Source organism: Vicugna pacos, chromosome 7 (genome assembly GCF_048564905.1).
Source record: "Vicugna pacos chromosome 7, VicPac4, whole genome shotgun sequence".
In the NCBI taxonomy this organism is placed as follows: Eukaryota; Metazoa; Chordata; class Mammalia; order Artiodactyla; family Camelidae; genus Vicugna; species Vicugna pacos.
In genome coordinates, this window is record NC_132993.1 from 51,223,368 (window position 1) to 51,250,724 (window position 27,357).

The 27,357-nt window shown below is 37.2% G+C and overlaps 1 protein-coding gene and 1 long non-coding RNA gene across 4 annotated transcripts in view; both read right to left on the reverse strand.

The window, feature by feature from the left end:
* Positions 1-242: 242 nt before the first annotated feature.
* LOC140697413 (uncharacterized) lies at positions 243-7,650 on the reverse strand. Its single transcript, XR_012074431.1, has 3 exons — positions 7,118-7,650; positions 4,856-4,935; positions 243-315 (listed from the first exon to the last, which is right to left on the reverse strand). It is a non-coding gene; the product is annotated as an uncharacterized lncRNA (long non-coding RNA).
* A 5,513-nt stretch (positions 7,651-13,163) lies between these two features.
* The window catches only part of BZW2 (basic leucine zipper and W2 domains 2), a 50,937-nt gene continuing 36,743 nt past the window's right edge, over positions 13,164-27,357 (reverse strand). For all 3 annotated transcript variants that reach the window (XM_006211729.4, XM_006211730.4, XM_072964898.1), the window contains exons 7-12: positions 26,949-27,058; positions 24,080-24,250; positions 22,179-22,325; positions 20,936-21,074; positions 14,437-14,559; positions 13,164-13,623 (exon numbers count right to left, since the gene is read on the reverse strand). In XM_006211729.4, coding sequence (XP_006211791.1) covers positions 13,595-13,623; positions 14,437-14,559; positions 20,936-21,074; positions 22,179-22,325; positions 24,080-24,250; positions 26,949-27,058 — 719 coding nt within the window. In that variant the 3' untranslated portion in view covers positions 13,164-13,594. The remainder of the gene's footprint in view (positions 13,624-14,436; positions 14,560-20,935; positions 21,075-22,178; positions 22,326-24,079; positions 24,251-26,948; positions 27,059-27,357) is intronic.

Here is a 27,357-nt window from a genome sequence, read left to right on the forward strand (position 1 = left end):
GACCAAACTGATATGAAAACTGTCTCCTGACTGCAATGTTTTGATTCTCTTTTATTAAATATTGATTTCTGAGGCTTTTTCTGATTATCCTCTCTCCTCTTTGGTCCAGAGCCCAGGCTGTCTGTGGCTTGCTTCTGCTTCCACGTAGAATTAAGAATATTATTGTCTCCTTTCATTCTCCTGGGCTGGATGCTGTCATTGCTTTTTCATCTTATCCCTCATTTACCTTCCAAGATAATAACCTCAGAGCAGGTGTGTGTGTGTCTATGTCCATGTCCTCCAGCATTTTCTGCTAAAATCTTGCTGAAAGATGGCCTGTAAGAGATCAAATTTTTTTTTCTTTTTGAAAAAAGTAAGGCATAAAGTTATACTTTGTTCGCTCTGGGTTCTGCAATTCTGGGGGCCAGCACCACCTCTAAACATTCCAATCAAGTTTCAAAACTTAGGTCTTTAGCACTGTATGTCTTACTTCTAAAATTCTTTTTAGGGTTTATAAAGTGAAGAAAAGAAAACCCAATTCATCCAAAACAGACACTGAAATACATGCAGTTTCAGTGGTGTGACAGAAGGCATAGCTGTCTTCCCAAATGGACACAAAGAAGCCGCATTCTTTAGTTGTGTATTATGCTGGACAAATCAAGTTTATTACCTGAGTTTTTAAAAACAGAAAGGTACAATGAGTTATCTAAGCCACTCCACACTTGGAAAATGGGCTATTACTTTTTTTTTTGAAAGCGTATCCTGTTCTAAGGCCAACTCCTCACTGAGATGGAGAAATAGTAAGTGGGTAAGTGGAACAGGCATGTCATTAAATCAGCTTCAATTGTTCCTTTTCCTGTCCCTTCAATTCTCTGTACCTTGAGTTCCCTTTCCTTTTTATTTTTCCATTGTGAGAATATGTCAGAAGGAAGGAAGAATGGTCCCCAGTACAAAAATGAGATGCTAGCAGTGGACTCTGATATTGACAATAGCACATACCTTTCATATGGGAGTTGGGCTGTCCAGCTATAATGACCTGCCTGAGTTACCTTGATACCACTACTTGGCAAGCTGCTACTCTTTTTTTTTCCCCAGAAGCAGAACACTCTTTTATGAGTTCTATGTAATTTTCTTGAATGCACACATTTCTAACATATTCTGCAGTCCAGTCCTTAGAGGCAGCAACTGTATTCATTTAGTTACTAGCAAATCTTTCACTATTAGAGTCATTCTTTATATTCAGCATGACTTCAAGAACAAGAATAATTCCCCCACATTTAAAACAATACACAAATCATAAAAACCTCTGTGGAGTTCATTTACTTGCTTGGAATTTTGTTGGTCATTGAATATGGAAAATAACTAAACAAGCCTTTGGGCTTCAACTAACTAAAGCAACTTTAGGGATTAACATTTGACTTGAATGATTATTTTTAACCACAGGGTGGTGGAGGAATTTATCAGTGGCTTTTATAAATTTGATTGAGCATGTAAAAAAATTGTGATTTGTGGCATTAGCAAATATTAAATTTTTCTATTACAACCATTCTGTCAGGGTATTCTGAGAGTAAATCGATAGGGTTCAAAGAGGTCAGAGGGCAGTTCTGGGGCATCTCCAAGTCTCAGCTCCTATGTATGGAATTATGGAATCACAGATACTAGGAAGGTATGTGCTCTTAGAGGTCATCATGTCTAACCTTCTGATTTTGCAAGTAGAAACCCACCAAGAGAAGATAAGAATGAAGAACAGAGAAACCATGGTCACATTTTTTAATTAAAAATTTTTTTGAATCCCAATCTGATGCACTTGTCCCCCAAACCGTGTTACTGCAGACTTTGAACATAAACATAGTCCTCCAAAACTATTATGAGGATGAAAATGTTATAACCATTTCAGAGATCTTCTTCGATAGTTTGGGGGATTTTATTTCGATCTAAAGAGAAACTGAATTCATAATATTTGCAATAGTTTAAAATGGAATTAAATAATATAATTGTTATTACACAGAGCTTCCATGTAAAATAGTGGATGTATCCCCATGTGTGTACATACATGTGTCTATATACATCTATGTATCCTACTGGTCCCATTTTCCTGGTAGAATTTTGACCAGTTCAGATTTTGGCATCCTTATATCTTGTTATCATACTGCAATGAAAAACACTGACTCAATGAATACGTTCTGGAATGTAATGAAAACCACAATCAGTTTCTAAAATGGTTTATCATCATTATTTTTAAGTGCTTTGCAAAAGCTGCCAGTAGAGATGATATTAAAACTACCAGGAAATATGCCGATATTTGTAATTTTGTGGTTTTTTTTTCTATCAACTAGAATATAAGATACAGCAGGTTTTCAAAGTGCCTATAATGACACAAAACAAGCAGAGGCTTGATAACTGGCTTTCGTACATCTCTCCACCCAGGCCCTAGCCTGGTGTAGAATGTGAGTTTTTGCTTGAGCATGGTAGAGCCAGATGCCACGTTCACAGCACTTGCTCTCCTTTGTTATTGCCTAGATCTCTCTTGACTTTTGAGGTAAAGTGAACTTCACGTTAAGCCATTAACAGTAACATAATAAATTGCTCCTTAAATTAGCTCTCCAGAGTGGAAGCTACAGACTTTTCCCAGGGTTTTTTAAAAAACAAGTGTAGCAGAGTTGAAAAAAAAGCTTACATCTAATAAACATAAATTTGAGTACTGTGTGACCATAGCTGCAAGCTGGAATGATGGGCTGGTCAATAAGATTCCTAAAAGAATTCATTACTCAAGGTCTTGCTTCCAGTAATGGCCGAGTAATTTCTGTAAGGCCAAACTTCCCATAGATAATAAATATAAACTCTAAACAAATCAGTAAAAACAACTATGCGAAGGCACTGGAGAATGACAAAAAATCAGACAGATACTGGTGGGAGCAGGAGCAATGGAAGAGCACCCGGCGGGTGTGTCCCACTCACTCTTTTTAAAAAAGTATAGAATATATGTATATATTTTACCTTGGGGGAAGTTCCAGGACAATGATTTGAATTCCCCCACAACAACTCCCCAACCACACACGTATCTTTTATCAGAAAAAATGGAGGGTGGAACACAGTGGAAGAAGATCTTTTAGCACTGAAAGATAAAAACACTACACCCAGTGAAAATATTCTTTAATAGTGGAAGTGAAATAAAGACATTTTCAAATAACATTAAACTAAGATAATTTGTTAGCAGATCTATAGCTTTAGAAATTTTAAAAACAGGGGTTTGGTTTTTGTTCAATAATTAAGAGAAATGAAAATTCAGATATTTAGGACAGAAGAGGAGCACCAGAAAGGCAAACAGATGGTTAGATACAGGACAAGTTTTTAATTAAAAAAATAGATAGAACTGTTTAAAACAAAAAGTAATAGTATTACGTTCTGTAGTGTATGATGTTTATGGATACAATACATATGACAACTGTTACACACAGGATGAGGGGAGGGCAGATAAACTTATACAGTTACAAGGTACTTATATTTTATATGAAGTATAACAATATGACTACTAACTAAACTGAAAACTTAACATTGTCATTGTAGTCCCTAGAGCAATGACTAAAAAGATAAAGCGGTATAGCTAGAAGGCAATAGAAAATTGAAATGGAATTCTAAAAAAATATTCAATTAACTCTAAAAGTAGGCAGGAAAGCATAGAAACAGGACTAAAAAACAGAGGGGACAAATAGGGGAAAAAATTCTAAAACTGTAGACTTAAATTCAACTGTATCAATAATGAACCAAACATATAATTTAAAAGGCAGAGATTATCAGGATGGATTTTTTTTTAAATGCAAGACTCAGTTATGTGTTGTGTACAAGAGCCATACTTGAAATATACAGACACAGGTTGGAAGTACATGAATGAAAAAAGACATGCCATACAAACTGTGTGCCTTAAAAGGGTGCAGATAAAGCAGACTTCAAGACAAAGGTTATTTCTAGAGGTAAAGAGAGACATATAGTGAAACACTGGCCAATTCATGAGAAAGACATAAGTATCATAAATGTGGGTACATCTAATAACAGAGCTTCCAGATACATGATGCAAAGTAAGTCACATTAAAGAGAGAAATGGACAGTTTATAAGCAGAGTTGATTTTAATACCCCTTTCTCAGCAATTGATGCAGCTACTGGGCAAAGAAATCATTAAAGACAGAACCTTTGAACATCATCAAACCACAATGACCTCATTGATGATTACAGAACATTCCATGCAACACCTGTAGATGACACATTATTTTCAAGATCACATGGTACCTTCACCAAAACCGATCAAATGCTGGGTTGTAAAACAAGTCTCAATAAATCTAAAAGGTCTGAAATCATACTGTGCATGTTCTCTGACCACAATGAGATAAAACTAGAAAGCAGTAATGATAATACGCTAGAAAAACTCAAATATCTGGATAATATGTTAGAAAGACTTAAATATCAGGAAATGTACTTGTAAATAGTTCATGGACCATTGTCACTGTTCATGGTATTTCAGAAGCCCTTTGTTACTCACATGCTAGGATGTAAAAAGTGTTTTGATGTGAACAGAAGATTAAAGGCTGTATTGGCAAGGTAAACAGCTTTTCTAAAATCCATGGAAAAACTTTAAAGTTAGGTCAGAAAAAAAAAAAGAGAGGTAAAGGATCAGATAGTTCATTTGTATTTTATCATCAGCATTCATAGGGCATCAAAATTTAAAAATTTTTTGTTTACAGGCCAGTTAGCCTAAATGTAATCCTCCTCTCTAGACCCCCATATGATGTACACATAAAATTGATCTTTCCCAGCTCTGTTGCCCCTTTGCTCCTCTCTATTATCCAGAAGTCTACTTTGAGTTATGTTGAGAATACTCACCTTTCAGATTCCACTGTATTTAAAAAAGCTGCTGCTTGTTACTATGAAACCTGCTGTTCTCCTTGTTGATTGTAAGCATACTGGAAAAAATAAGAAAAATAACCCCAATACATTTTCATTTCATTGCTCAAAAAAAAAGGAAAAAAAGAAAAAAAACCTCAGTTTTCAAAAGAACCATTATTTTTCAGAAGGTGTTTCCATGCACTTGGGAATGAGTTTATTTTAGCTACCAGCAACTTTCGTAGCTTGCTCTGAGTCATACAGCTATAAGGAATTGACATCTCCTATTCTCTTACATCAGGAAGGGGAAAAAGTCCACCCCACTGACGCAAGCCAGATCATCTTGCCCCCAGAGATATCTTCCAGTCTCTGATCAAGCCTTCACAAAATGTAGTGAAATCTACCACCTCACTAACCCCTTATCTTGTGCCGAAGGCCAGTCCTGCCTTTGTTCTAATTGTCCTCCTACCCTTATGTCTTTTAGGGATGTGTTCCAAGATGGTCTGACACCTGAAGTTTAATTTAGACCAGTGTTCTTAAACCTAAGCATACATCGGAATCACCAGAAAGGCTTGTTAAAATGGATGGCTGGGTCAACCCCCAGAGTTTCTGATTTAGCAGGTCTGGAGTGGATCCTGACAATTTCCATTTCTTGCTCGCTCCCAGGTGATGCTGATGCAACTGGTTAGGGTCCACACTTCGAAAATTGTCGGGTTTTCCTGTTTAAGGGGAAAGAGAATGCTAAGAAAGTTTCCAGGACTTACTGAAAAAGTTTTTTTTTTCCTATTGCAAGAAGTAAAGACTGTATGAACTTAAATGTTTCAAACTCTCCCATACCTCTTTAGGATATTTTAGGATTTCAGAGGAGACAGGAGGTTGAGAAAATTAGCTAAGAGATGATGGAAATTCAATAGCTTTTAAGTTAATCTAAGTCAAAGTCCCATTCTATGAGGCTAGGTTGTGTCAACATGCCTACTACTAACAGTTTAGAAACCAGCTATCCCAGTGGTTCTCAGGGTGTGGTCACTGTTCCGGCAAGAGCAGCATGACCTGGGAACTTGTCAGCGATGCAGAATCCCAGGTCTTATGCAAGGTGCACTAAGTCAGAAACTCTGAAGCTGTTGTCACCAATCTGTAGTGATCAAGACTTTGAGGTGATTCTGATGCACACTGAAGTTAGAAAACTAGTGATGTAGCCCAGTAATAGTTCTCCTCTCTTAGATCTGCTCTAGGATGGAGGGGGGAGGCTGAGGGGCTCACAGACGGTCAACATGGTGTGGTCAACACCCACAATGTACTGTAACAGAGCCTGGCTAGACAGTCTTCACAAGAAGTATTTTTGCTTCTTTTGGAAACAAACAAGGGAAAGTGTCAGATCATTTTATAAATTATGGGCCCACATTGTATTGGCTGCTTCTGAAAATGACACAATCAATAATGATGCATTTCTGCCTACTGCATTAATCCAAATCCTTACTAAGCAGCAGTTAGCCTGTGGTTCCAATGCTGAACTTTCTAAAGAAGGTATAGGAACACATTAGGATGAATTTACGATCAACCCTTTAAAAAGGAATTCTTAATGCACACTCATTTATTCATTCAAACGTCTCCTGAACACCAACTTCCTGCCAAGCATGCATTGTGCTAAATGGCAATCAAAGATACAGAGGTGAGCAAAATACAACTCATTTCCTTTACTGAAGACACGATGGACAGCAGAAGTCAGCACAGGACTAGATCCCGATAACCACCTGGCCCAGTGGTTCTCAGTCTGATCCTGACACAAGGAGGATCAGTTCTCACCAAGTCCTCAGAATCTGCCCCAGACCGACTGAGTCAGAAACTTGGGTGGTGGCGGGTAGGTGAGGTCAGCAATCAGTTTTAAGCCCTCAGGTGATCCTGATGCATGCTGAGATTTGGGCACCAGCCAGCTAGCCTAATTATATTTTACCTTTCTTAGGTCACACACCTGAGAATCTGAGGGAAACAGTCTTGCTTATAACTTTGGACACTGTGAATGGTGAAGTCCCAATTTAAACACTGATCTGGTCCAGGCCCTTATTTTACAATTAAGCAAAGGACATACCAAGAGTTAAGTGACTTGCTAATTAGTTAAACAGCTAATTAATTCCGAATGGTGTTTCCAAGTTCAAGGGAACCAATTCCAATTTCATCTCTCTACTCCTCTGCTTATACAGCAGTAAAAGCAAAAATACAATGGAAGCCACAGTAATCTGTGATTTAACTTAAAAAGTATCTTACCCATATAAAATGGAACTACTCCTCCAGAGAAGGCAGGGATGATTTTCTTTTGTAATGACTACTATGCAGAAACAAATGCATTCAAAACCATCTCTGATAAGCAGATAGGCGCCTCGGAGCCATTCTCTGTGCCAAAAGAAAATAGTGCAACATATTGGCTCATTAAAAAATAATGTTCTCCAGAATGTTTTAGACCTCCATGGGCTGCATGTGGATGAGGCTGTAGAACACTTGATGACAGTTTTACAGCAGAAAACTGAAGAATTTAAGCAGAATGGTGGTAAGAGATTACAGGGAAAGGAAACCACAGCCAGGGAGGAGTTGCTCACATCAAACCAGCTGTCATTAAGTAAGTACCTCATAAGCCATAGCTTCAGGTTTTCTGAAATTAAACCAGGGTGCTTGAAAGTGATGCTAAAGTAATGTTAAAGTGACTTAAAAGTGTGAAGAATTAATGAAATAAGGTGAGAATACATCTACATCCCGAAAAGCCTTTTATAACTTCATGTTATCTGATGGCAAATTTTATTATTTTCCTTAAAGCTGAGCAATTGACTTTTATGGTCCAAATGATGAACCCATTATTGACAAATGATTGAATTAATGAGACTTCTCATTAAAATATAATATTGCAGCTGTTCACTGGAGAATATATTATACAATTTTCAGACAGTGTATTACCAACAAAATGTTTTTATTTGTACTATAAAGAAAATGTAATTTTGCTGTTAATTCTGTACTTTTTTATTGAGAATGTTTTATAACTTTACTTTAAAATTTCTTATGAAACCATCAGCAATTTACATACTTAATTTAATAAAATACTTTAGCCACAAAAAATTAATGTTCTCATGTTTCTTATGTTCTTATTGAAAGTGATGGGTATTATTGTTTGAAGATTGACTGTGTCCACTTAATCATATACCAGAAAAGAAACACAGAAAATGACAAAACAAGGTAAAGGTGAATAAAAGAAGGCATGAACAAAATATTACTATATGTAGTCACTTCAAACACAAATAAAATGAACCTATGCTGTCAGAACTAAGGATGATGATTTACCGTAAGGAGGCAGAGGTAGAGGTTGGGACGAGGCATCTCCTGGGACTCTGCTACTGTTCAGTTTCTTTATTTGATTGCTGGTAAACAGATGGGCTTAGCTTCCATTCAATCCATAGACTAAGCATTTTTCTTTGTTATATATCAATATATAGTTGAAACACACACACAACACAAGGTGTAGAGACTAAGTATGCAAAGATTAACTCTAAAAATTTTGTTTTTTCATAGAAGAAATCTTTTCCTCCCATCATTCCACAAGTAGAGGGCCTTGGCAGCATCTGTCAGGAGGGACCTTGAAGCCTACCATTTTCCCAAAGAATAGAGTAAAGAAGTAATTGCCATTAGTGGGGAGATGATGAAGTCAGAATCAACTGAGTTGGTGACACCACATTGGCTCAAACCACAGGATTCCATGGCCAAACAGGACCTGATGTGTTTCCAGACTGTCGGTTTTCTTGGCTTGGAAATGAAATATTTTAATTTCCCCCACTTCTACAAATCAGATCTGTTGAATTCCACAAGTTTAAACTCTCCTATTTTTAGCTTAACAGACAAGTTTCTTCCTGAAATGATACTGCCTGGGCATTAAATGCCTTCAAATATATAAATGCAATTTCAGAAAGTAAGGTCACATTGTGTTAAAAATATTTAAATCCCTTGACCCAAATTCCATTTCTTTTTTTCTGAATAACCATAAGATGAACAAAGACTTATATAAGAATATTTTAAATGGTTATTTTTAAAAGCAAAAATTTATAAAATATCTTGCATTGAACATAAAGAGTAATAATTAAATGATGCCCCATCTACACCAAGAACAATTATACATATTTTAAAGTCATGTTTTTGAAGAATAGTTACTGATATGGTGATATGATACCAAATACTACTTAATAAAGAGCAGGATAAAAAACTGACACAGAAAGGACAATGTTTTGAAAAGAATTAAGCAAATATTTGTAAAAATATAAAAACATTATAAGTTCCCATTTCTGTGGTAAAATGCTATGTAATGTTTAGTTTCTTCCAAGACTTTTTTTGTATTTTCCAAAATAAACATGTATTAATTTTTTTAAATTATAAAGACATTGCATGCTCTTTCAAATGAAATCCAAGTATTCAGAGTGAAAAGAAAAAATTCTCCCTCCCCTTTCCTCCTTCTGGCCCTGCCTAAGACTTAAGGCAGGAATGAGTATTATCAGAGAGCATTATTCATTTTCTATGTAATTATAATTACATTATACATTTTCTATGTATTATATGCACACATAGTTTTGTTAATGGGAAAAAATAAAACATTCTTTTTAACTCATATTTTTCCTCTAATGATATATTATGACAGCTTTGAGTCTACCTCCTGTGCTATGTGGATCTATCATAATTCAACTAGTCCTCTTCTCATAAACACTTTAGACAGTAACGATTTAAGACTGTCTTAGTCCAGGCCAGTTTTATATCACTGACAGACTGATCATCGCACTTATGTCTGTGGTCCACCTGTGGAATGGTTTCTAGAATGGAAGTGCTGAGTCAAAGAATATTAATATTTTTAAACATCAGTATTTATTGCCAGATTTTACCTCTAAAGGCCATGTGCAAAAGGAAACAACCCATTTTTTCTACAGCACCACTGGTTATTGGTTTTAGTAATTTTTTCCAAACCAGTGAATCAAACATTTTGTTGTTTTACAGATCTCCAATTAACATAAAGTTGAACTTCTTTCCACGTTAACTGTCCGTTTCAATTGATTCTTCACTCATTTGCAATTGTTTTTTCTTATTGATTTACACATGTTCCTTATTTCTGTTGTTAATGCTGTTTTTTTTCCGAAGATATTTTCTCCCAGCCTTTTGAGGTTCTGCTGATCCCACACACATTTAGTGTTTGTTATGTATGCAGGTATCTTTCAATATGGGGAAAATGTTAACTTTTATAATCAGACTTTTATTATTTGCTTTTATGTTATGCTTTTCCCATGCCAGTTATAAAGATAGTTCCTGCATTGTCCTTTAGTGCTTTCATCATTTTAACATTAGTTTGAATCTATCCAGATTAAAAACTGTATGTCTAACACAGAGTTTTAATCTGAACAGAAACGATTTTGCTATGTAGACCTGTACTACTGGGGTAGCCAGCCTCCTAGATGGCCCTAAATTATCCTCACCTCCTGGTATTCACATCTCACGCTGTCCCCTTCTACCTGGTACCAGGGTTGGTCTGTGTGACCAACAGAATGTGGCAGAAGGGGTGGTACGGTAGGTCACTTCGAATATTAGGTTATTAAAGATGGCTTCCTTCCAAGGCTCCTTTCTCCCAGATCACTCATTCCTGGGGAAGCCAGCTGGTATGTCATGAAGACACTCAGGTAGCCTAAGAAGAGAATCCTGTGGTAAAGAACTCAAGTCTGGCTAACAGCCAACAAAGAATGGAGGCCCACCACCCACCACTGTTGGGCTGTATCCCACAGGCTTGCAAGCCCTGTACTTGCCCAGCCTCAAGAGCCTGGAGTCTGTGACAGAGACATCAGTGGTGTAATGGATAAGGGATCTTACCTGTGTGAAGCAAAGACCAGAAGTGATACCTGACTGTGTGCGGCGGTTGGCAGGACAGGAGGGAATTTTCATCCAGATGGCTCACTGGTTACCAGGGAAACCAGCAGAGGGGCCAGCCCTTTGATAAACTATCACAGGAGAGAGAGTTCTGATCTAAATATTAGAACTACCAGGGGCCAAGGGCAGGTACATAGGCACTTACTGATTAGATTCTACGACTAAGGGGGAAGCTCAGTCTTGTGGGTGGAGTATGGGTGAGGCAGGGGTTGTACAGACAGCAAGAGAACAGCCATCTTTTTTTGCAGTGGCGGAGAGCTGGATGAGCCTCTCTCTGTGTAACTGGTGACAATATGTTTATATAAATAGGCCAGTAAAGAGGTCAGATGAAAACACGACTAAGTTTGTCTATCACACCAGCCATATTTTCTTGCCCACATGAAAAAATAAATAAAAGGCACTGCAGAATCCCGACTCCAACCAAAAAGCTGAAACTGTTATATGAGGCTGTCTGTGCTAAACCACATACAATATCACCTAGAAAAATGTCCATCAGTTGTCTTGCACTTTACTAAGCCCCAGAATGATGAACATGATGAAGGCAGTCTCAAAAATCCCAGAGAGTCAGTACCTGGGTCTGTGGCTTCTATTTACATTGTTAATTTAAAAAAATTTTTTTGTTTAATTTTTAGACAATTTTAAAAGGTTACTGGAAAAACAACAGTAACAACAGCTTTCCTGAGTGGCCTGATCATACAATCACTGTCAGCCTGGAAGCAGACCCTACAGCTTTCCGATGACTATGCTCTCAGCCAGTGGCTTGACTGCAAGCTCAAGAGAGACTGAGCTGGAAGCCACTTGGCTAAACTGCACCTGGATCCTGACCAGAGACACTGTTGACAATCAATGTTTGTGGTTTAAAGCTGCTAAATTGGGGGATAACCTGTTATGCAGCAATAGATAACTAATGTAATTACTTTAATAATTAGGACAGGTTTTCTTTTTATAAAGAGCCACTTTTTTAGAAAAAGGGCTTTGGTTTAAGAAATCCTTATTAAGTTCTTGCTGTTAAGCAACACCCCTCCCTTCACACTGTGTAACCTAAAATCACTATCTTAAGTTCTGTTTGGGAAAAATATTATGTGCTAGGAAACTTTAGGTGTTAGTATTCCCTAATTCCTACACTTTATAGACTAGAAAATTGATTTTCCGGATGTGTATTCAACAGAAGTGTGAGCTGAAAAAAAAACTTGCTTGAATGTGGAAACTTACATTCTCATTATAAACAATTTGACAGCAGAATACAGGGGAAAAAAAGAGCCCAGGTGTGGGACTCAGGAATGGGATTTTTAGTTCCATCTGGGTCACTAACTCTATGACCTTGGATAATTCTGCTTTCCTAGGTCTCAGTGTGGTCACCCTGGAAATACTGGGGTGAAGTCAAATACCCTTTAGCACAGTGCCCTTCACATGTTATACTCACGATCCCCTGAAATGAAGGGGAAATCCTCTGACATAATAACATAAAATTAAATATAAAATACATGAAAGTTGACACAGAAATGTTATTACACATTGAATGTAATTTTCAATATTTTATCTTTAAATATATATAGTCTTTCTCTAAACACGCAGATTTAACTTAACGTATGGAGCATGTCTGCCATGGACCCTAACTGGCAGTCAGCCCTTGTGAAATTAGTTGGCCAAGTTTGTTTCCTAAGAAAATTATTCATTTTTTTCAATTCCGATAAGCACATTAAGTATGTACTCTATGATGTGACTTACCATTTAACTTCATAACTCCCCTTCAGTTTCCTGCTTTTCTCTCAAGGGACTATCCTAGAAGGCAACACATTCTAGAATTGTCTTTGTTTAGCACCATGTGGTTTTCATCTCCAGGCCAGTGTACCTTTTTGGGATAGATGAGTTAATAACCTTTTTTTTTTTTAAATAAAATAGGAGAAGGGCAATTGTGCCAGGGAGACTGGAAAGGAAAATCAATGAAATGAAAGAGGAACATTTCTCAGTAGAACAGTTTTAGGAAAAAAATATAAATGTGCACCCAGGGATATGCGAGTCATTTCCAAGCGGCTGAAGAGCTCCTTGTGCTATGACTTCCAATCATTATTGGCTACAGTTATTCTGTCCTTCTTATTTCCTGGATAATGAAAATGACATTCTCACACATGGAAAATAATTATTACTGGTAATATCATCCCATGGTATTAGTGCTAATATGCATAGTTTTGGAGTTGACTTCTATTTTCACTATGAAGTGAAAGGCATTACTTACGATTAGAAGAACCGAGTTGCTTTCACAGACCAGAACCATTCAGCATTTTGGATGGGCATGACAAGTCAAACAGGGGAAAGTCATCTGTGCAAGTCATGGACAGTAAGCAAAGAACAGCTCTGAAAATGTAAGCCCAGATTTTTAAAAAGCCATTTATTTTAAAAAACTGGTTTGTCAAATCACATACACGAGCAGATACACAACTACCAAAGTGGCCCTGTAATAGACACCAGTGGGGCGTTCACCACACAGTACCTGAAAAATACAGCTAAAAAAGAGGAGTCGGTGGAGTATTTAATTTCAGAAACCTACGTGACTCCCTGTTGAATGGCTTTAAGTTAGCGCATAGTGAGTGAGAGGTAGAGTCCCAAGTATAATAGCTGACGCCTCAGGGCTCCATTTAAAAACAAAACAAAAACAAAAACCATCTTCCCCTCTGCACAAGGGAAACCTATCCTATTTTTTTTTCTCCTTTGTGAAAACAGAAGCCAAGTTTCTCTCCTCAAATGGTTCAGCATTCCCAGTAAGAGTGTTGTGTGGTGACCTAGGTGTTGTGTTTCTTGCGCCATCTAATTCTCTTCACCTTCCGATTCAGACTCTAGGAGAGAAAAAACAGAAAAGTCAGGTTGTGTCTTCTGAGATTCCTTTAAATAAGGTCATGATAGAGTTTTTAATCTATTTCCCCCACCTCCTACCACGACCCCAAAAAGACACTTTTGCAAGAGAGGCACAGGAGGGCAGACAGCAAACTTTTACTTTTTTCTGCCTATTTTTTTGGAACAGTAATTAGGCTCATTCATTCCTTCATTCATTTATTTTAATGGAAGCACTGGGGATTGAACCCAGGTCCTTGTGCATGCTAAGCACACACTCTACCACAGAGCTATACCCTCCCACACCTCTTCGCTTTTAAATGAAACGTGCCTTTCTAAAAATGCAACTTGCTCATGAATATTACTGGACACTGTAACTACTTTTATTTTTCTACATCATCTAAAATAAACTTTTCATGCTTAGTTGGATTAAGTCTCATCCATTATTGTTTTCCCACCTGTGTTCCCATTTTAACCACCAGTCAACTGATAAAGGTGCTATAAAAACCTATATAATTCTAGAAGTATGATTAAACTAAATGTATTTCTTCCCCCTTTCACAGCTGCCAATTATTTCTTCCTCCTCGTTCCCCATAAGGATGGATAATTTAAGAGGTTTTGTTTACCATGCAGAAATATTCACTGCCTCGATTCAGAAAGGAAGGCTAAGACATGGGCAAAATGTTTGATAGGGAAGACACCCTAGGAACTTCAGTTTTAGGAAAGCCAAGAAAATTCTGTGGAAGAGGGAGCTATCTTGAATTATAATGAGAAGGTACTTGCTAAATGGCCACCAATGTTGTTAAACGGAATCATACCTTCTTCTGCGTTTTGTAACCACTCGACAAATTTCTTCATCTGGTCAAGAAAAACACTTTTGCCTTTGGCAACATGTGCTTCTTTATACCATTTCAATATCACTTCCTCACTCAGCACGTCAGCTGCAATGTCAGATCAAAGATTTCGAAGTTACTACATAGAGATCATGGTTTAAAGCAACTTCATGTCTTATAGTTTAATAGAAAGTAATCACTTCAAACATTAAAGCTCCGTTACAAAAGAAACTCATGTTGAAACTCATCAGAAGTCAGGAACCAACTTCATTTCCTATGGCCCAGTGCCCTGAGTATTTTGGGAGTTAAGGGAGTCAACAGTGATGACGGTGATCTATATATCTCATCAGGCATGATATAATGCAAGCCTGGACGCAAGTCAGTACTGGGACTGGGACATCTCTTACAGTGCTAATTTGCTGGTAGGAAACTGAGTTATACTGTAATTTTGCCAATGAATCAGCAATTCCAGCATTTCAGAACACTCTGTGTCCTGCCAACTTCAAACACATCTTGATTAAGCAGCAACCTCAAATGACCGGTCTTTTAAGGGGGTTTACTGTAGGAGCAAAAAAGGGCAAATAAAAAAAATGCAGAGAGGATGCAAAACCAATATTAACAGTTAATTAAAGAGGAGCTTCCTGGGTATATCATGGGACCAATAGACACACAATCCAAAGTTCTACACTTACTCTATTCCTAAGTCAGTAATTTATTTTCCCATAGCATAATATCTAAATCGCAAGAGTAATGTTTTCCTTGTACACCATCAGGAGAAAAACAGAGACATGTTACATAGACTTCTTATAGACTTTTTTTAACAAGTGTTTTCTACTATTATCGAAAATTCTAAATTCCATAAATATGCCTTTATACCCTCAAGTTACCATTAATTTAGAATATTTAATGTGAAGAATAGGAAGAGGAATATGAAAACAACAGCCTACAGACTTTGCCAGGGTTCTAATGGGTTGCCTTTGGGGATTTCGGAGTGGAAAATGAGATGGAAAAAAAGATAGAAATGATTTATTATTGTCCCCAATGCCAGCCCAATCCATTGTAAATGCTGATAAATCATTCTGCTCATGTTTTTGCAGTTAAAAATATAACTTTAACTTATGAAAACAAGAGAAATGATTTGATACTGTTTTCATTCAAAACATCATGGATATTTTCATAACAAAAAAGCTTGTTTTTTTTAAACTAATAATTGGCTCTTGACTTCAGTTGAAGAGATTGAACTGACTAAAAATGCACATGATTGGTTTTAGAAAATATAAAACTTGTTTAATTTGTTTATTTTTATCATTAAATACACTACATTTTCCAAAGGAAAAAGGAAGTCTGGATTTATTCATCTGTAAGAAGTAGACATAAAAATTATAATCAGGAGCCCTAAAAAATTACTCTTAGCTTCTAGTCTTTTCGTTTCTTCTGTTTCCAGCTCCACACTCTCCACTCACAGTGATGAAAGAACTTCCCCACCTCTTGCCAGCAAAGCCCAGTTTTCATAGAGATGAGGAGCAGATGGTTCACAGCCCAAGGAAGTGCCTTGTTACTGTGTAAGACTGCTTTGCAGAAAATTTTTAGGAATGCTAATTAGCGCAAATGTGGATTTTAAAAGTCCCTTTTATATAGTTTGTTTTTTAGGACACCGTTAAGATGCCTGTGATTTAGACCTGTCATTTCCAAACTGTTTTTTGACTATGCTCCTCTATCAGCAAGACAATTTTGAGTATGTACATCCAACAAACATACATTTTTTTGGTTTATAAATTATATGCATGTACTATGTAACTATTATTGTTAATGTTATAAAACAAAATACAGAATTGAACAAGTAAAGGGAAGTTCTAGGTTTTCTCCTCACCTTAGTGAATCACGTTACGATACAAGGTATAGGCTGGAAAGGCGATGCCCAGTGTAGTTTAGTGATACTGTTTGTCTCAGGTTATTTTTCTGAAGGTTGAGGTCTCATTCCTGTGTTTTATTGCCCCACAGAGGCCAACAGAGGCCATGCAGCTATCAGAATCCTTGGTCAGTGACAGTGCTTGTGCAAAGGGCCCTACATGATGGGTAAAACTTATCGGATCGACAGTCCGCTGAAGTCCACTGAAAATGAGACAAACTGCAGAGCTGAGTTCTCAGAAGAACCTAACTGAGTAATACATACCAAATTTCTAGTACTAGGGGAATAAATAACATAGAGAAGACAGAGGTAACTATAGACGGCAACTTGGAGGCAACACATGAACACCAAAAATTTTAAAAAAACTCAACTTTCGTCTAGTGAAAAGCCTCATCTAAAAAGGAAGGAACTTCTTGACAAATGAAGAGAAAGAACTTTTGTTTCCCATTAAGGAAAAGTAGGAAGAGGAGTTCATTAAAACTGGGAGACAAAGATGACAAAATGTTTAGTGGGAGCTCCCAGAAATGCTCACTAGGAATGTGGAGGGAGTACTGATAACAGCATAGTAGGAAAGGAAGGCATTATATAACTGCACAGAGCGCCCTCAGATTCCAATACATTTCTCTCCCTTCTATTCGGCCAACTTCGTCATATCTTGTCAAATACTTGTGTCCCTTGAGAGCCTTCCCTTTTCCTTCTCCAAATCAGCTTCAACTTCCTCTGTCATTGCTCTACCTCTCACCCCCATCTATCTGTACAAACTTTATTTTAGCCAATGACATGGTGGTGATATGCTTAGAATTTTTGATTTAATTCTACGCTCTGAAATTCAGGAAGTCAGGGGCTATTTAATAGTTCATCATCTCATTCCCAGCATTTAACCTTAAGACTCACCATCTAGAATGCATGCAGCATTCAATAAATGTATAATGGACAGACTGATTAACTTAATGAGAAAAAAAGCAAATATGTCTCAATTGGTAGGGCTAGCATTTAAAATTTGAGCTTTTATAAGGGTCAAAGAGACCATATTGGAAAAGTGGTTTGAGAATTGCAAAGCTTTGGATAATGTTAGTTATTTAAATATTTAAATTGAAAATTATGTCACTTGGAACTTAAGAAATTCAGTACTTTTATTAGAGGTGTCACACAGGGACATAAGTCAAAAATAATTTACCTTAAGAATGTTGGGGCTATACAGTGAGAAGGCCACTAATCTTTTTTTAGAATGAGAATAAGAACCTTAGAAAAATGTGCATGAGGAAGAGAATTTAACTTAAGAAATATCTGCAAACAATAAAAGCCGTGATAGAAATACGGACAGGTAGTTTTATATTTTTCAGACCTACATGCTGAGCATATGGTACTTAACTTTAGGAAGAAAGGAAGAAAAACTATTTTAGAAAGTGAACAATGTGATATTTGAAAAGTAGTGAGGGATTTACAGTTTTTCCTTATTGCCTTAGAAACTTACAAATCTAGATTTTAATACAGAAAATAAATCTTCACTAAATGATCAACAACCACTTTTTTTCTTTCACTGCTGAAAAGCATTATTTAAAGTTTATTCATTTTTTATTCCACTTTTTTAAAATTACAAAATGTTAAAAAATCTTACTAAAAATCTTTTAATAATGGCATTCATTTAAGTAATTAGGTTTTCAAAGGGGCCATGGGACATCACATCCTCTGTTTCTGGTATCCTTAAGTTCTGGGAATATAGGAAAAGTGGGTGTATGTAATAGAGATAGAGACATTAAAATGGAAAAGGAGAAATAATTTCCATTACATCTTTTAAAACCTGCTTTAAAGCAAGATGTTCCTTACAACAAATAAAAGGGATCCACATCACTAGACAGAAGACGCAAACAAGACACTATTTGATATTTGTAAAATGTGTATGTGTACATGGAATTAATGCCGAGTATAATCTTAACTAATTATTATCACTATAGTTCATGGGATTTGTCACTTCTGGCATTCAGTATCCTTTAGACAAGCAGTCTGGAAGCAAGTCACAGCATCACCTGGAAATGCGTTATAATGCAACCTTGTGGGCCCAATGTCGGACCCACTGAATGAGAATCCGTGGGGAATCTGTGTTTTAACAAGCTCTGCAGATGATTCACAGGCACACTAGCAATGGGAAAGCAGTGCTTTAACACATGCAGTTCCTCAAGTCTTCCCAGGCGTACGAAATAAAGAATAAGAGCATCTAAAAATCCCTATGAAAACAAATGAAATATATGTCTCCTGGTGCATCAGGGTTTGTCGGATGAAAAAAGCTCCAAGTAAAAGCTGCTATTCAAAGAAGATAAGAAGGTAAACACAGTAACTCTCTCATTGTGGTTGTGGAACCACCATTCCCTGGGGATTTCGCATTCTCAAGAGAAAAAATGCAATTATTCTATACAGAAAAACAGATTGCGTGTGTGTGTGTTTGTGTGGGTGTAATTTTGTTGAAAATTATGAAATTACCTAGAAAATGACATTTAGTTTTAACTTTTCAGTGCCATAGTTTAGATTTCCATTTGTAAACGTTTCCTGATTTCATTTCCCAAAATAACTAAGCCAGAATAAAACTGATGTTGACACTTACTTTCTTGTGTTCCCTTGGGCCTGCTCAAACTTGCCACAGAACTTACAAACTTAAACAATCTATTTTAAAACTGACCACCTAGTTATTAATCAATGGCTTAAGGAAGGGCTAATGTGTCTTTTTTTTTTCACTTCATGGTGCCCATTTCTTGGTGATTTTGTAATTTCAGGTTCCTTAGCACTTAGGGCTGAAGAATAGGAAATAACTCAAAGCAGCCAGTTTTGCTAGCTATTAGTAGTTGTTACAAAAAGTATAATGGGGAAGGATGTCGACATTAATGATTAAAATGAGAAATCTGAAGGATTTTAATAGTTGCTTATATGCCGCCTAAATGCCATGATTGATAAAACGTAGTTTATTTAATTTTGAATGAAGTATTACAATGAAATAAAGTGTTGCTGCAGACAAGGCTCAAACAACTATGTCCCAGGTTAAAAAAAAAAAAAGATTTGGTAAGAGACCCTGGTAGTTTGGGATAGCTATCAAACAACAAGAAAAGAAATTGTGTACTCAGGCTGCTAGTTTATAAAGTTTGCTTTTCTGTAGTGGAAAATATTGACCACTCATGAAGCAAATATGAAACCCATCCCACGGGCCTCTCTGCTGGTTTCAAATGGAGCCAGCTGTGACCTGTGTGGCCAGAACAGCCACTGGTGGGGTAGGCCCTGCTTCTCCTTCTTGGCTGCTGGGTACCACAAGTCGGTTGGCAATTGGACCTGTAGGTTTTGTTCTGATGGGTCACCTTGGGTATCATGTAAGCCTTAGTTTTAGGACATTGCTATCTCATGACCACAGCCAACAGGGCCTAATTCAGATCCAGCCAGTGAAAAACACCTATTACTGAACTTCAAATGGGACTTGGCAGTCATCACATTCTCCTATCGGTATAAGAATTGTACTGAATCTTAGTGCTGAGAAAGTAACATATTACCCAAAGATTGTAGGCAAGATGTACGCAGTTGAAGAGTCTGGATGGCCAATTAAAACTCTTTGTGAAGGGCTATTAAACATTTGTAAAATAGCTATCAATCAATGAATGTAGAATGATGACATTTTACATTCTAAATGCTCAAATTGTCATTCAAAATAGATAAATGTAAGAACATATCAAAAAAGAAATATGGCTGGTATTAATTTATGCTTTAGTTTTTTTCCTGTGTTACGTCATTTAAGATTTCAATAACGTCTAATAAACATTATATATCATTTCTTAAGGCCTCCTTTTCTTCCCTCATAAAACTATATAAATCTGGACCAACGAATAGTCTGGGATCATTTTATATACGCTGTTATGTACAGAGATGGAGATCAGTGAAAATCCTAACGGCATTCATTTTTAATAAGCTGGCAGTGCCAGTTGTCATGGAAACCTAATCCTTACAAATACAATGAAAAGACAGTAAATGTGAATCTAAAAATAGCCATTTCCTTGGAAAACAGGAGAATGGCTGGACCAAATAACTAAAACACAATGTAAAAAGCTGATTATTTCAGTAATTTTTTTTTCTTTTCTTTTCCTTTAATGGAGGTACTAGGGATTGAGCCCAGGACCTCATGCATGCTAAGCATGTGCTCTACCTCTGAGCTATACCCTCCCCACTATTTCAGTAATTTTCAAATCAGTTTTATGGTAGCTGAAAAGGACTGAACAAACTATATGTAAACATTTGGTAACCACTGTTGTTAGAGCTAATCCTTCCAATTCAAAAACAGATCTTACTTTTTGTAATTACAGTCTTTTCTACCCTTCTTCCCCACCAAAATTACAGGCTTCACCAATGAGAGGTTCACAGGGGCCTAATCAAGCTGGGTCTCGAGGCCCCGTTGGTACCTCCTCTCTCTACGTAGTATGGCCACCTCACTAAAAATGTGAAGGTTAGCATGAACCCATGCGTCCCTCTGCCTCACCCCTGACTCCAGCCCTCAGAGAGCTTCAACAAAACACAGAAACACAGTGGCAGAACATGGAGAGATACCTTTGTAAAAAAGAACCACGATCTTCTGAAAGGCTTTCATGAAATGGATGTTGTCATAACAGTATTCTTGCACCTTCTGGAGAAGGATCAGCTCTGACTGGCCTTGGGAGCTGAACACAGCCAGGAGTGGAGCGTATTGCTAGAACAGACGTGGGGAGTGAAGTGTTAACTTTCATGCGAGGCACAGGGCTGACCCCACTTGAATCACAACAGTAATCTGGAGATTTGCTTAGAAAACATTCACTTTTAGGATTATCTGATTATATTATGGTGTCCAATCAAAGCGAATTTTTTAATCCCACCACCTTATCAGATTTCTCTGACAGTACTCACTAAAAGAGACCAAATATGAAATTCTGACTATGTTAATGATAACTGACATGCTACTATGTCTGTCTAAGGCATATTATGAAAATGAGACAAGGAGCAAAGTTCTTAGGGCTGCTGGGCAGTGTGGTTCTGCCACTGGAAGAGTCGGGGGTCTCCTTCCCTGGACAACCCAGACTCCCTCATATGTCATCTTTATGGTTTTGGTCATATTTTATCCTTTGTCCTAGATGACCATGGCTTCCAGATGCTGGTGTACAACTATTGTTTTCTCTCAGACCTACTCAGCTCAACACTCATCTCCTCCTCTGAGCCTTTCCTCACCAACTCCACCTGCAGAGTTTACTTACTGCTCTGTTCTCAACACTGAGACTTATCTTTAATTCACACCCTACCTGGTTTACATTAGCTAGTCTTAGATATCCCAGTTCAAGTGTAAGCCCTGAAGGCAGGCTCTAAGTCCTCCAATGGCTAAATGTGGTTTTATAGGGAGAAGGCAATAAAAGTAAAAACATACACATCCCTACACATGAATTTACAATTTACACAATCAGTTCATTTCTTCCATCACTTAGATACTGTTCAAATTCTAATACCCATTTGTGGTTTACTTCATTAAGGACTAAGAATATTCATCAAGAACTTCTGTCATGGGGAACAGAAGGAAAATCAATACGATCACATCGTGTTTCTCTTTAACTTTCAATGCTGAATATTCTGTGGCTTTTCTGACATTGTTTTTGGTAAGAACTTATCCTTAGAGATTTCCTAAGCTCTTACACTAGAAACATTTTAGGTAGTGGCAAATTTTAAAAGAAAAACATTAGGAGACATATGCTGGGTCTGGGTCTGGGTGAACTGCGGTTGGAACCCATCGGGCATCCTGTCAGGACTGCTCCCCGCTGGGACCCTGTACCTTCAGGTGCTTGAGGGCTTGCTCTGCAACGAGTTCTTCCTTCTTGTTCCATTCCACGGCATTCATTATACAGGTCCACAGAAGTCCAATCACTGCTGTTTCCGGAAGATCATTCCTCTTCATCTCTTCCTTCACGTAGAGCACCACCTAACATTTCACAGAAAAGGGGGTCAGAGAATAACAGGCAGATGGGGGGCTCCCCCCTCTCTCACTGTGCCTGGTCAGTGAAAGGTTTGGGGCAGACAAATATTCTGCTCAGTTCCTTCCTTCCTGGTGTATACTCTGAGGCTGCAAGAGGGAGGAAAACTACAATGACTTGTTCTCCAAGCAGATTTATTTTTAGTCCAAAAATTAATAGGCTTAGCTCCGGCCTGGAGCTACTGGATAATAGGAAATCAGAGGGAATCTTGACTTCTTAGGGTTCTTTTTTTTTTACAGGCAGGCACCCCTTTGAGTCCAGAAGGGGTGGGATTATTTAAGCCAGTCTGGGGAAAGCGACAGAGCTGTGAATTTTTTTTTATCTCTGACCCTCAGCTTTAAATCTCTGGACGAAAAATGTCTTGGGCTGTACAAGGCACTGTCTACAATTCATTCTTTAATTATCACTTCCTATGATCCTCACGCCCCATGAAAATAAACTGTCCAGTGCAAAGACAATATTTTCAAAGGATACATATCAACGCAGCAACACTCAGCAGGCTATTTTCCCCTCAGAATTATTTTTAAATAGGCAAATTTATCCTAAAGTCTGATGGTATGGAATAAAATTGTCCTAAAATGTATTTTATATCAAATTTGTTTGGAAAAATCTTTCTCCTTTTGAAATAAAAATCACAAATAGAGATTAGGGCCTCAGAAGTGATTAAAAACCATAATTTATCTCAAGGATACTACTTTGTATCAGCTCACAGTTGTTCTCCCTTCCTTTTTTCAGTGACGTACATTGCTTTCTTTCCTGCTAGCCTGGGCTGCAGAGGAGTCAGCAGTGGGTTAAGCAGCCTTTGAGAACAGAAGGGACTGAGAAGTCCCAGTCTCCCGGCTGGCTGGGGAAGGCTGCAAAGAAAGGTGACATCTCTGGGCCTAAAAATATCACAGTGTTATTTGGTTTGCTTTTTTTTTCCCCCAGGGAAAAATCATGTTCAAGTTCTTTGCTTGGAGAAAGGTTATTGAATATACGGCTGACTTTAATGCCATGAGACTCAGGCCCAACACCTCCACCTGCTGGACAGCATCAGTGTGGAACCACAAGGCTGAGAGCATGCAGGGTGGAGAGGGGGCGGTGAGAGCAAGTAGCAAAAGGAAAGGACCTTAATGCAATTTTTAATTATCATGTAAAAGTTTTTAAAGTTCAAATAGGAAGTTTTCTTCAGGCACGACTTTAAAAAAAGATACAGTCATAGGCATATGATCTATAGCTATACCAAAATGTACTATTTAATTTATGGGGACAGACAGCTATTATGAGTGGGATCCAACAAGCCACTGGCCCAACTGCAAAATCAACCCTTTTTTTGTCTTAAAAACAAAACAAACAAAAAACCCAAAACCTAAATATTTTAACCCAATACTTAACCATATTATATAATCTGCAATAAAATGGAAAAACCACCATAAAATGTGGTATACTGGTAGTGGATAGTATTTGACAGATGAAATATTTCGACAGACAGTCCTAGCAACCAGGTAGAAGTCACTTGTGTGGATATAACCATTAATTTCTGGAACATCCTGGAGGATGATGAATCAAGACTTCGAGCTAATTTAAACGTTATGAACAAGGGCACCAAGTTCATAGCAATAAACAAAGGGAGGTCTCCTTAACAGAGGTAAAGCCCGGGCAGCACAGTCTACGCTCTTCTCCTTGCTGGTGTGTTTCACAGGGATGAGCCTGTGGTCCCCACCTCCTTGATGGGGCATTCCTGAGAAAGACGCTCCTGGAGCTCCTTCTGCAGTTCCTTCCTGGTGCCCAGGGACTGCTGGACTCGGAGGAAGTCAGAAAGCTCCTTCAGACCTGCGTCAGTGAAATATTTAGCGAAATGATCCACGCTCTGTCTATTAACTGGAAAGAGTTCCTGAGAGAGAAAAGAAGAGAGACTTTTATACAACAAGCTATTCAAATTTCAGCAAGCATAAAGAACAAGATTTTCATATAAAAATAGTATTTAGAACACCTATTTAGAAGAAAAGAATAAGGATTGATTTTCAAAAGAATAAATCTTGGGTTTCTCGAGCATTTGCTAAGCACCTTTCAAAATAGGCAATTTTACAAAGAAAGAGATTGCTAAATTAAACACAAATAAGATAACGCTGAATAATATTTGGATTGTTTCAAACTGACAAGATAAAACCGAAATCATCAATCACATATTTTCTTAATTGAGTTAACAGACAAAAGCCAGTTTTAATAATACTGAGATGATCTGAGAAAATATTAGAAAAACAACATTGACTATTATCATCCCAAGGACCTCTATATTCACATTCTGAGAAAATGCTGCTGTTATCCAAAAAGACTAGCTCAGAGCTAGAGAATTTTTGTTACATCTGTTCATGATGGTGGCTCTAAATTAAGTTCACTGCAAGATTGAATCTAAACTCTTCAATTTATTACATAATTCTGTTGGAAATCTTTAAAAAGAGCAACACACCATGGCTGCTCTCATATTTTTGTCTCATTTCCATTTTACCTTACACAGCTTGGCAGAGTCTCAGTGACACTTAGTCATGCTCTAATCCTGTATGACTCCACTACCCAATTAAGAAAGCAAGGCAATTTTCAAAGCGCTCACATTTTTCAGACTGCTGCAGAGTCTACAAAATAGACCCAAACTTTTGTGATGGTTAGATTGGCATATATATATGCACACACACATACATACACACACACACACACACACACACACACACACACACACACACACAAAATGGCTATGTGGTTCCAATAAAAATCTCAGAAAAAAGATCTGTGACAAGTCTGCCACCAAGAATAGGGAAATAGCCAGATGGCTTCTATGTCATGGCTCAAATTTCAATATTCTCTATATCATCATCCTATAATTTGCCTTGTTGAGTCATGAGTTTCAAAATGTCAGAGCAGAGTTGGCGGGAGCAGCTATCCAACGCACATTCACATTAAAGTAAACATTTCAGAGCTGACTGAAATTCTGTCACTGATATTTGTTCTATCACTCAAGAGGTCTTCCAAATTTGGGGGGGCAGGGAACTAATTTAATTTCGAGTTTCTTCTAATAGTGAAGGTGTGGTGGGCATTTTGCTCATAACTGTGTAAAGTAGAAATTTTTATAGAAAAATAAACCAAGTCTCAATGAAGTGAAGCAGCTAGACCCACACTGGATAGTCAGAAATGTTTAAGGACACAGGTATGGGACCCCAAAGTCAGTAATTACTCTATCATTCATTCAGTATTCAATTTAGGAAGACTGTGACTGCAAAGTCTGATAAAAAGTTATGCTCAGAGTAATATGTCACTGAATACGTTACTGGTGGTTTATTTATGAACAATATCCACAGTACTTATGAATGATATGTAATATATTGAAAATTATTTGGATTTAACTGAGATGAAATCGGTATAAATCATATCATGACATTTACTAACTTGGAACATAGTTTGCATTTGTTAGAAAAATTCTACCCAGTTACAAACCTCCATCACCTCATCGGCAACCTTTTCACTAGTCTTTGGTGACTTCTGTATACTCTAAGTTGCTAGAGAGTAGGTTTCATGAAGGCAGATAACTTTTCTGTCCTGTCTGAACAGTTTCGATGACTGGGCATGCCACTAAGCAAGCCCTTAATAAGTACACCCTGGATGAAAATTATCAGTGGCAGAAATTAGTAAGAATCTAGACTTGAATTTTTCTTCTTTATCATAGTCTAAAGACTTTCAAGTTGCAAATAGGTCTGTTTTAAGGTAAACTTCAAGAGATAAAGGAATTTTAAGTTACTGAAAATGCAAATGTTTATGACTTAGAATTATCCTCTAGGTGGACAATGGAAGAGAAAACAGATAAAAGATGAGGTAAAGAGAAGACGGTCGGGGTGTCTTAACTTAAGACTTTGTCCTCAAATTGTAAAAACAATTTTACTTGGAGAAGTCTGCCATCCATACAGCTGTTGCTTTCAGTAGAAAGAAATTATAGAGAGTAGGTAGAAGTTGCAAGGACAAAATATTTTTTCCTTGATTTTCTTTGAAAAATACAAAGATAAGAAGTAAAAATATAATCAAGCAATCATGATAATGGGAGCTTCAAATTAACTACAATTAACTAGTTTGCTTTCTTAAATATCTAAGTATGTCTAAGGAATCTTGGTATAAACAATAAATCTTGTTTAAACTTTTATTCTGTTAACTAACCTGTATTTCAGATTAAGTGTGATTCAGCTACGACCCAAGATAATCATAAATGTCTAATCGGATGAGATTGATATAACTTTAAATTTCATATTAAAGCTTTAAATTTCTATAATTATTAATTGCAAAAGAAAGTGAATTCTGAGAAATGTTAACACTATGTAAACAAACTTTCAAATTTGAAAGTCTCTGTATCACCTATGACTCCATAATTTTAGCATTGCATTTATTTATGCAACAAAGATTACAATGGAATTAGTTTCTACCTGCCAATAACACAGAAATAAAAGGAACCAGGTTTCAATTCGACGGAGACCCAGGCATTCCAGTTGTGTGTTATTACATCACACGGGAGAAGCATGAAATACACAACCCTTTGTCTAGACAACACTTACAAGCAGCCTCTTGTCTAAGTTGGCTTTTCTCAAAGAGGAGGTAACAGAGTTGGCATCTTTTTCTGCCATCCACGCTTTAAAAAGCTTGACAGCAAATGAGGCTGCAATGCCTGTGAAAAAAGAGAGAGAGAGAGAGCAAACATAAGAAAAACCACTTGTGATGGTGTACAAGGCAATATTTCCCATTAGGTATCCTCAAATGAGTAAATTACTCAAAGACTTGATCTGGTACAAAGGAAAAATGGAAAGCTCTCTCTAGGCACCATACTATTCATTACTCAAAAGAGAACATTTTCATGAAAAGAAAAAAGTTAAAATACTTTACAAGTTTGACTCCCTAATTCCAACCAATTAAAATTATTTATTAATTTATTTTTACCTTGGTCAAAAACAGGTTCAAAGCCAACTA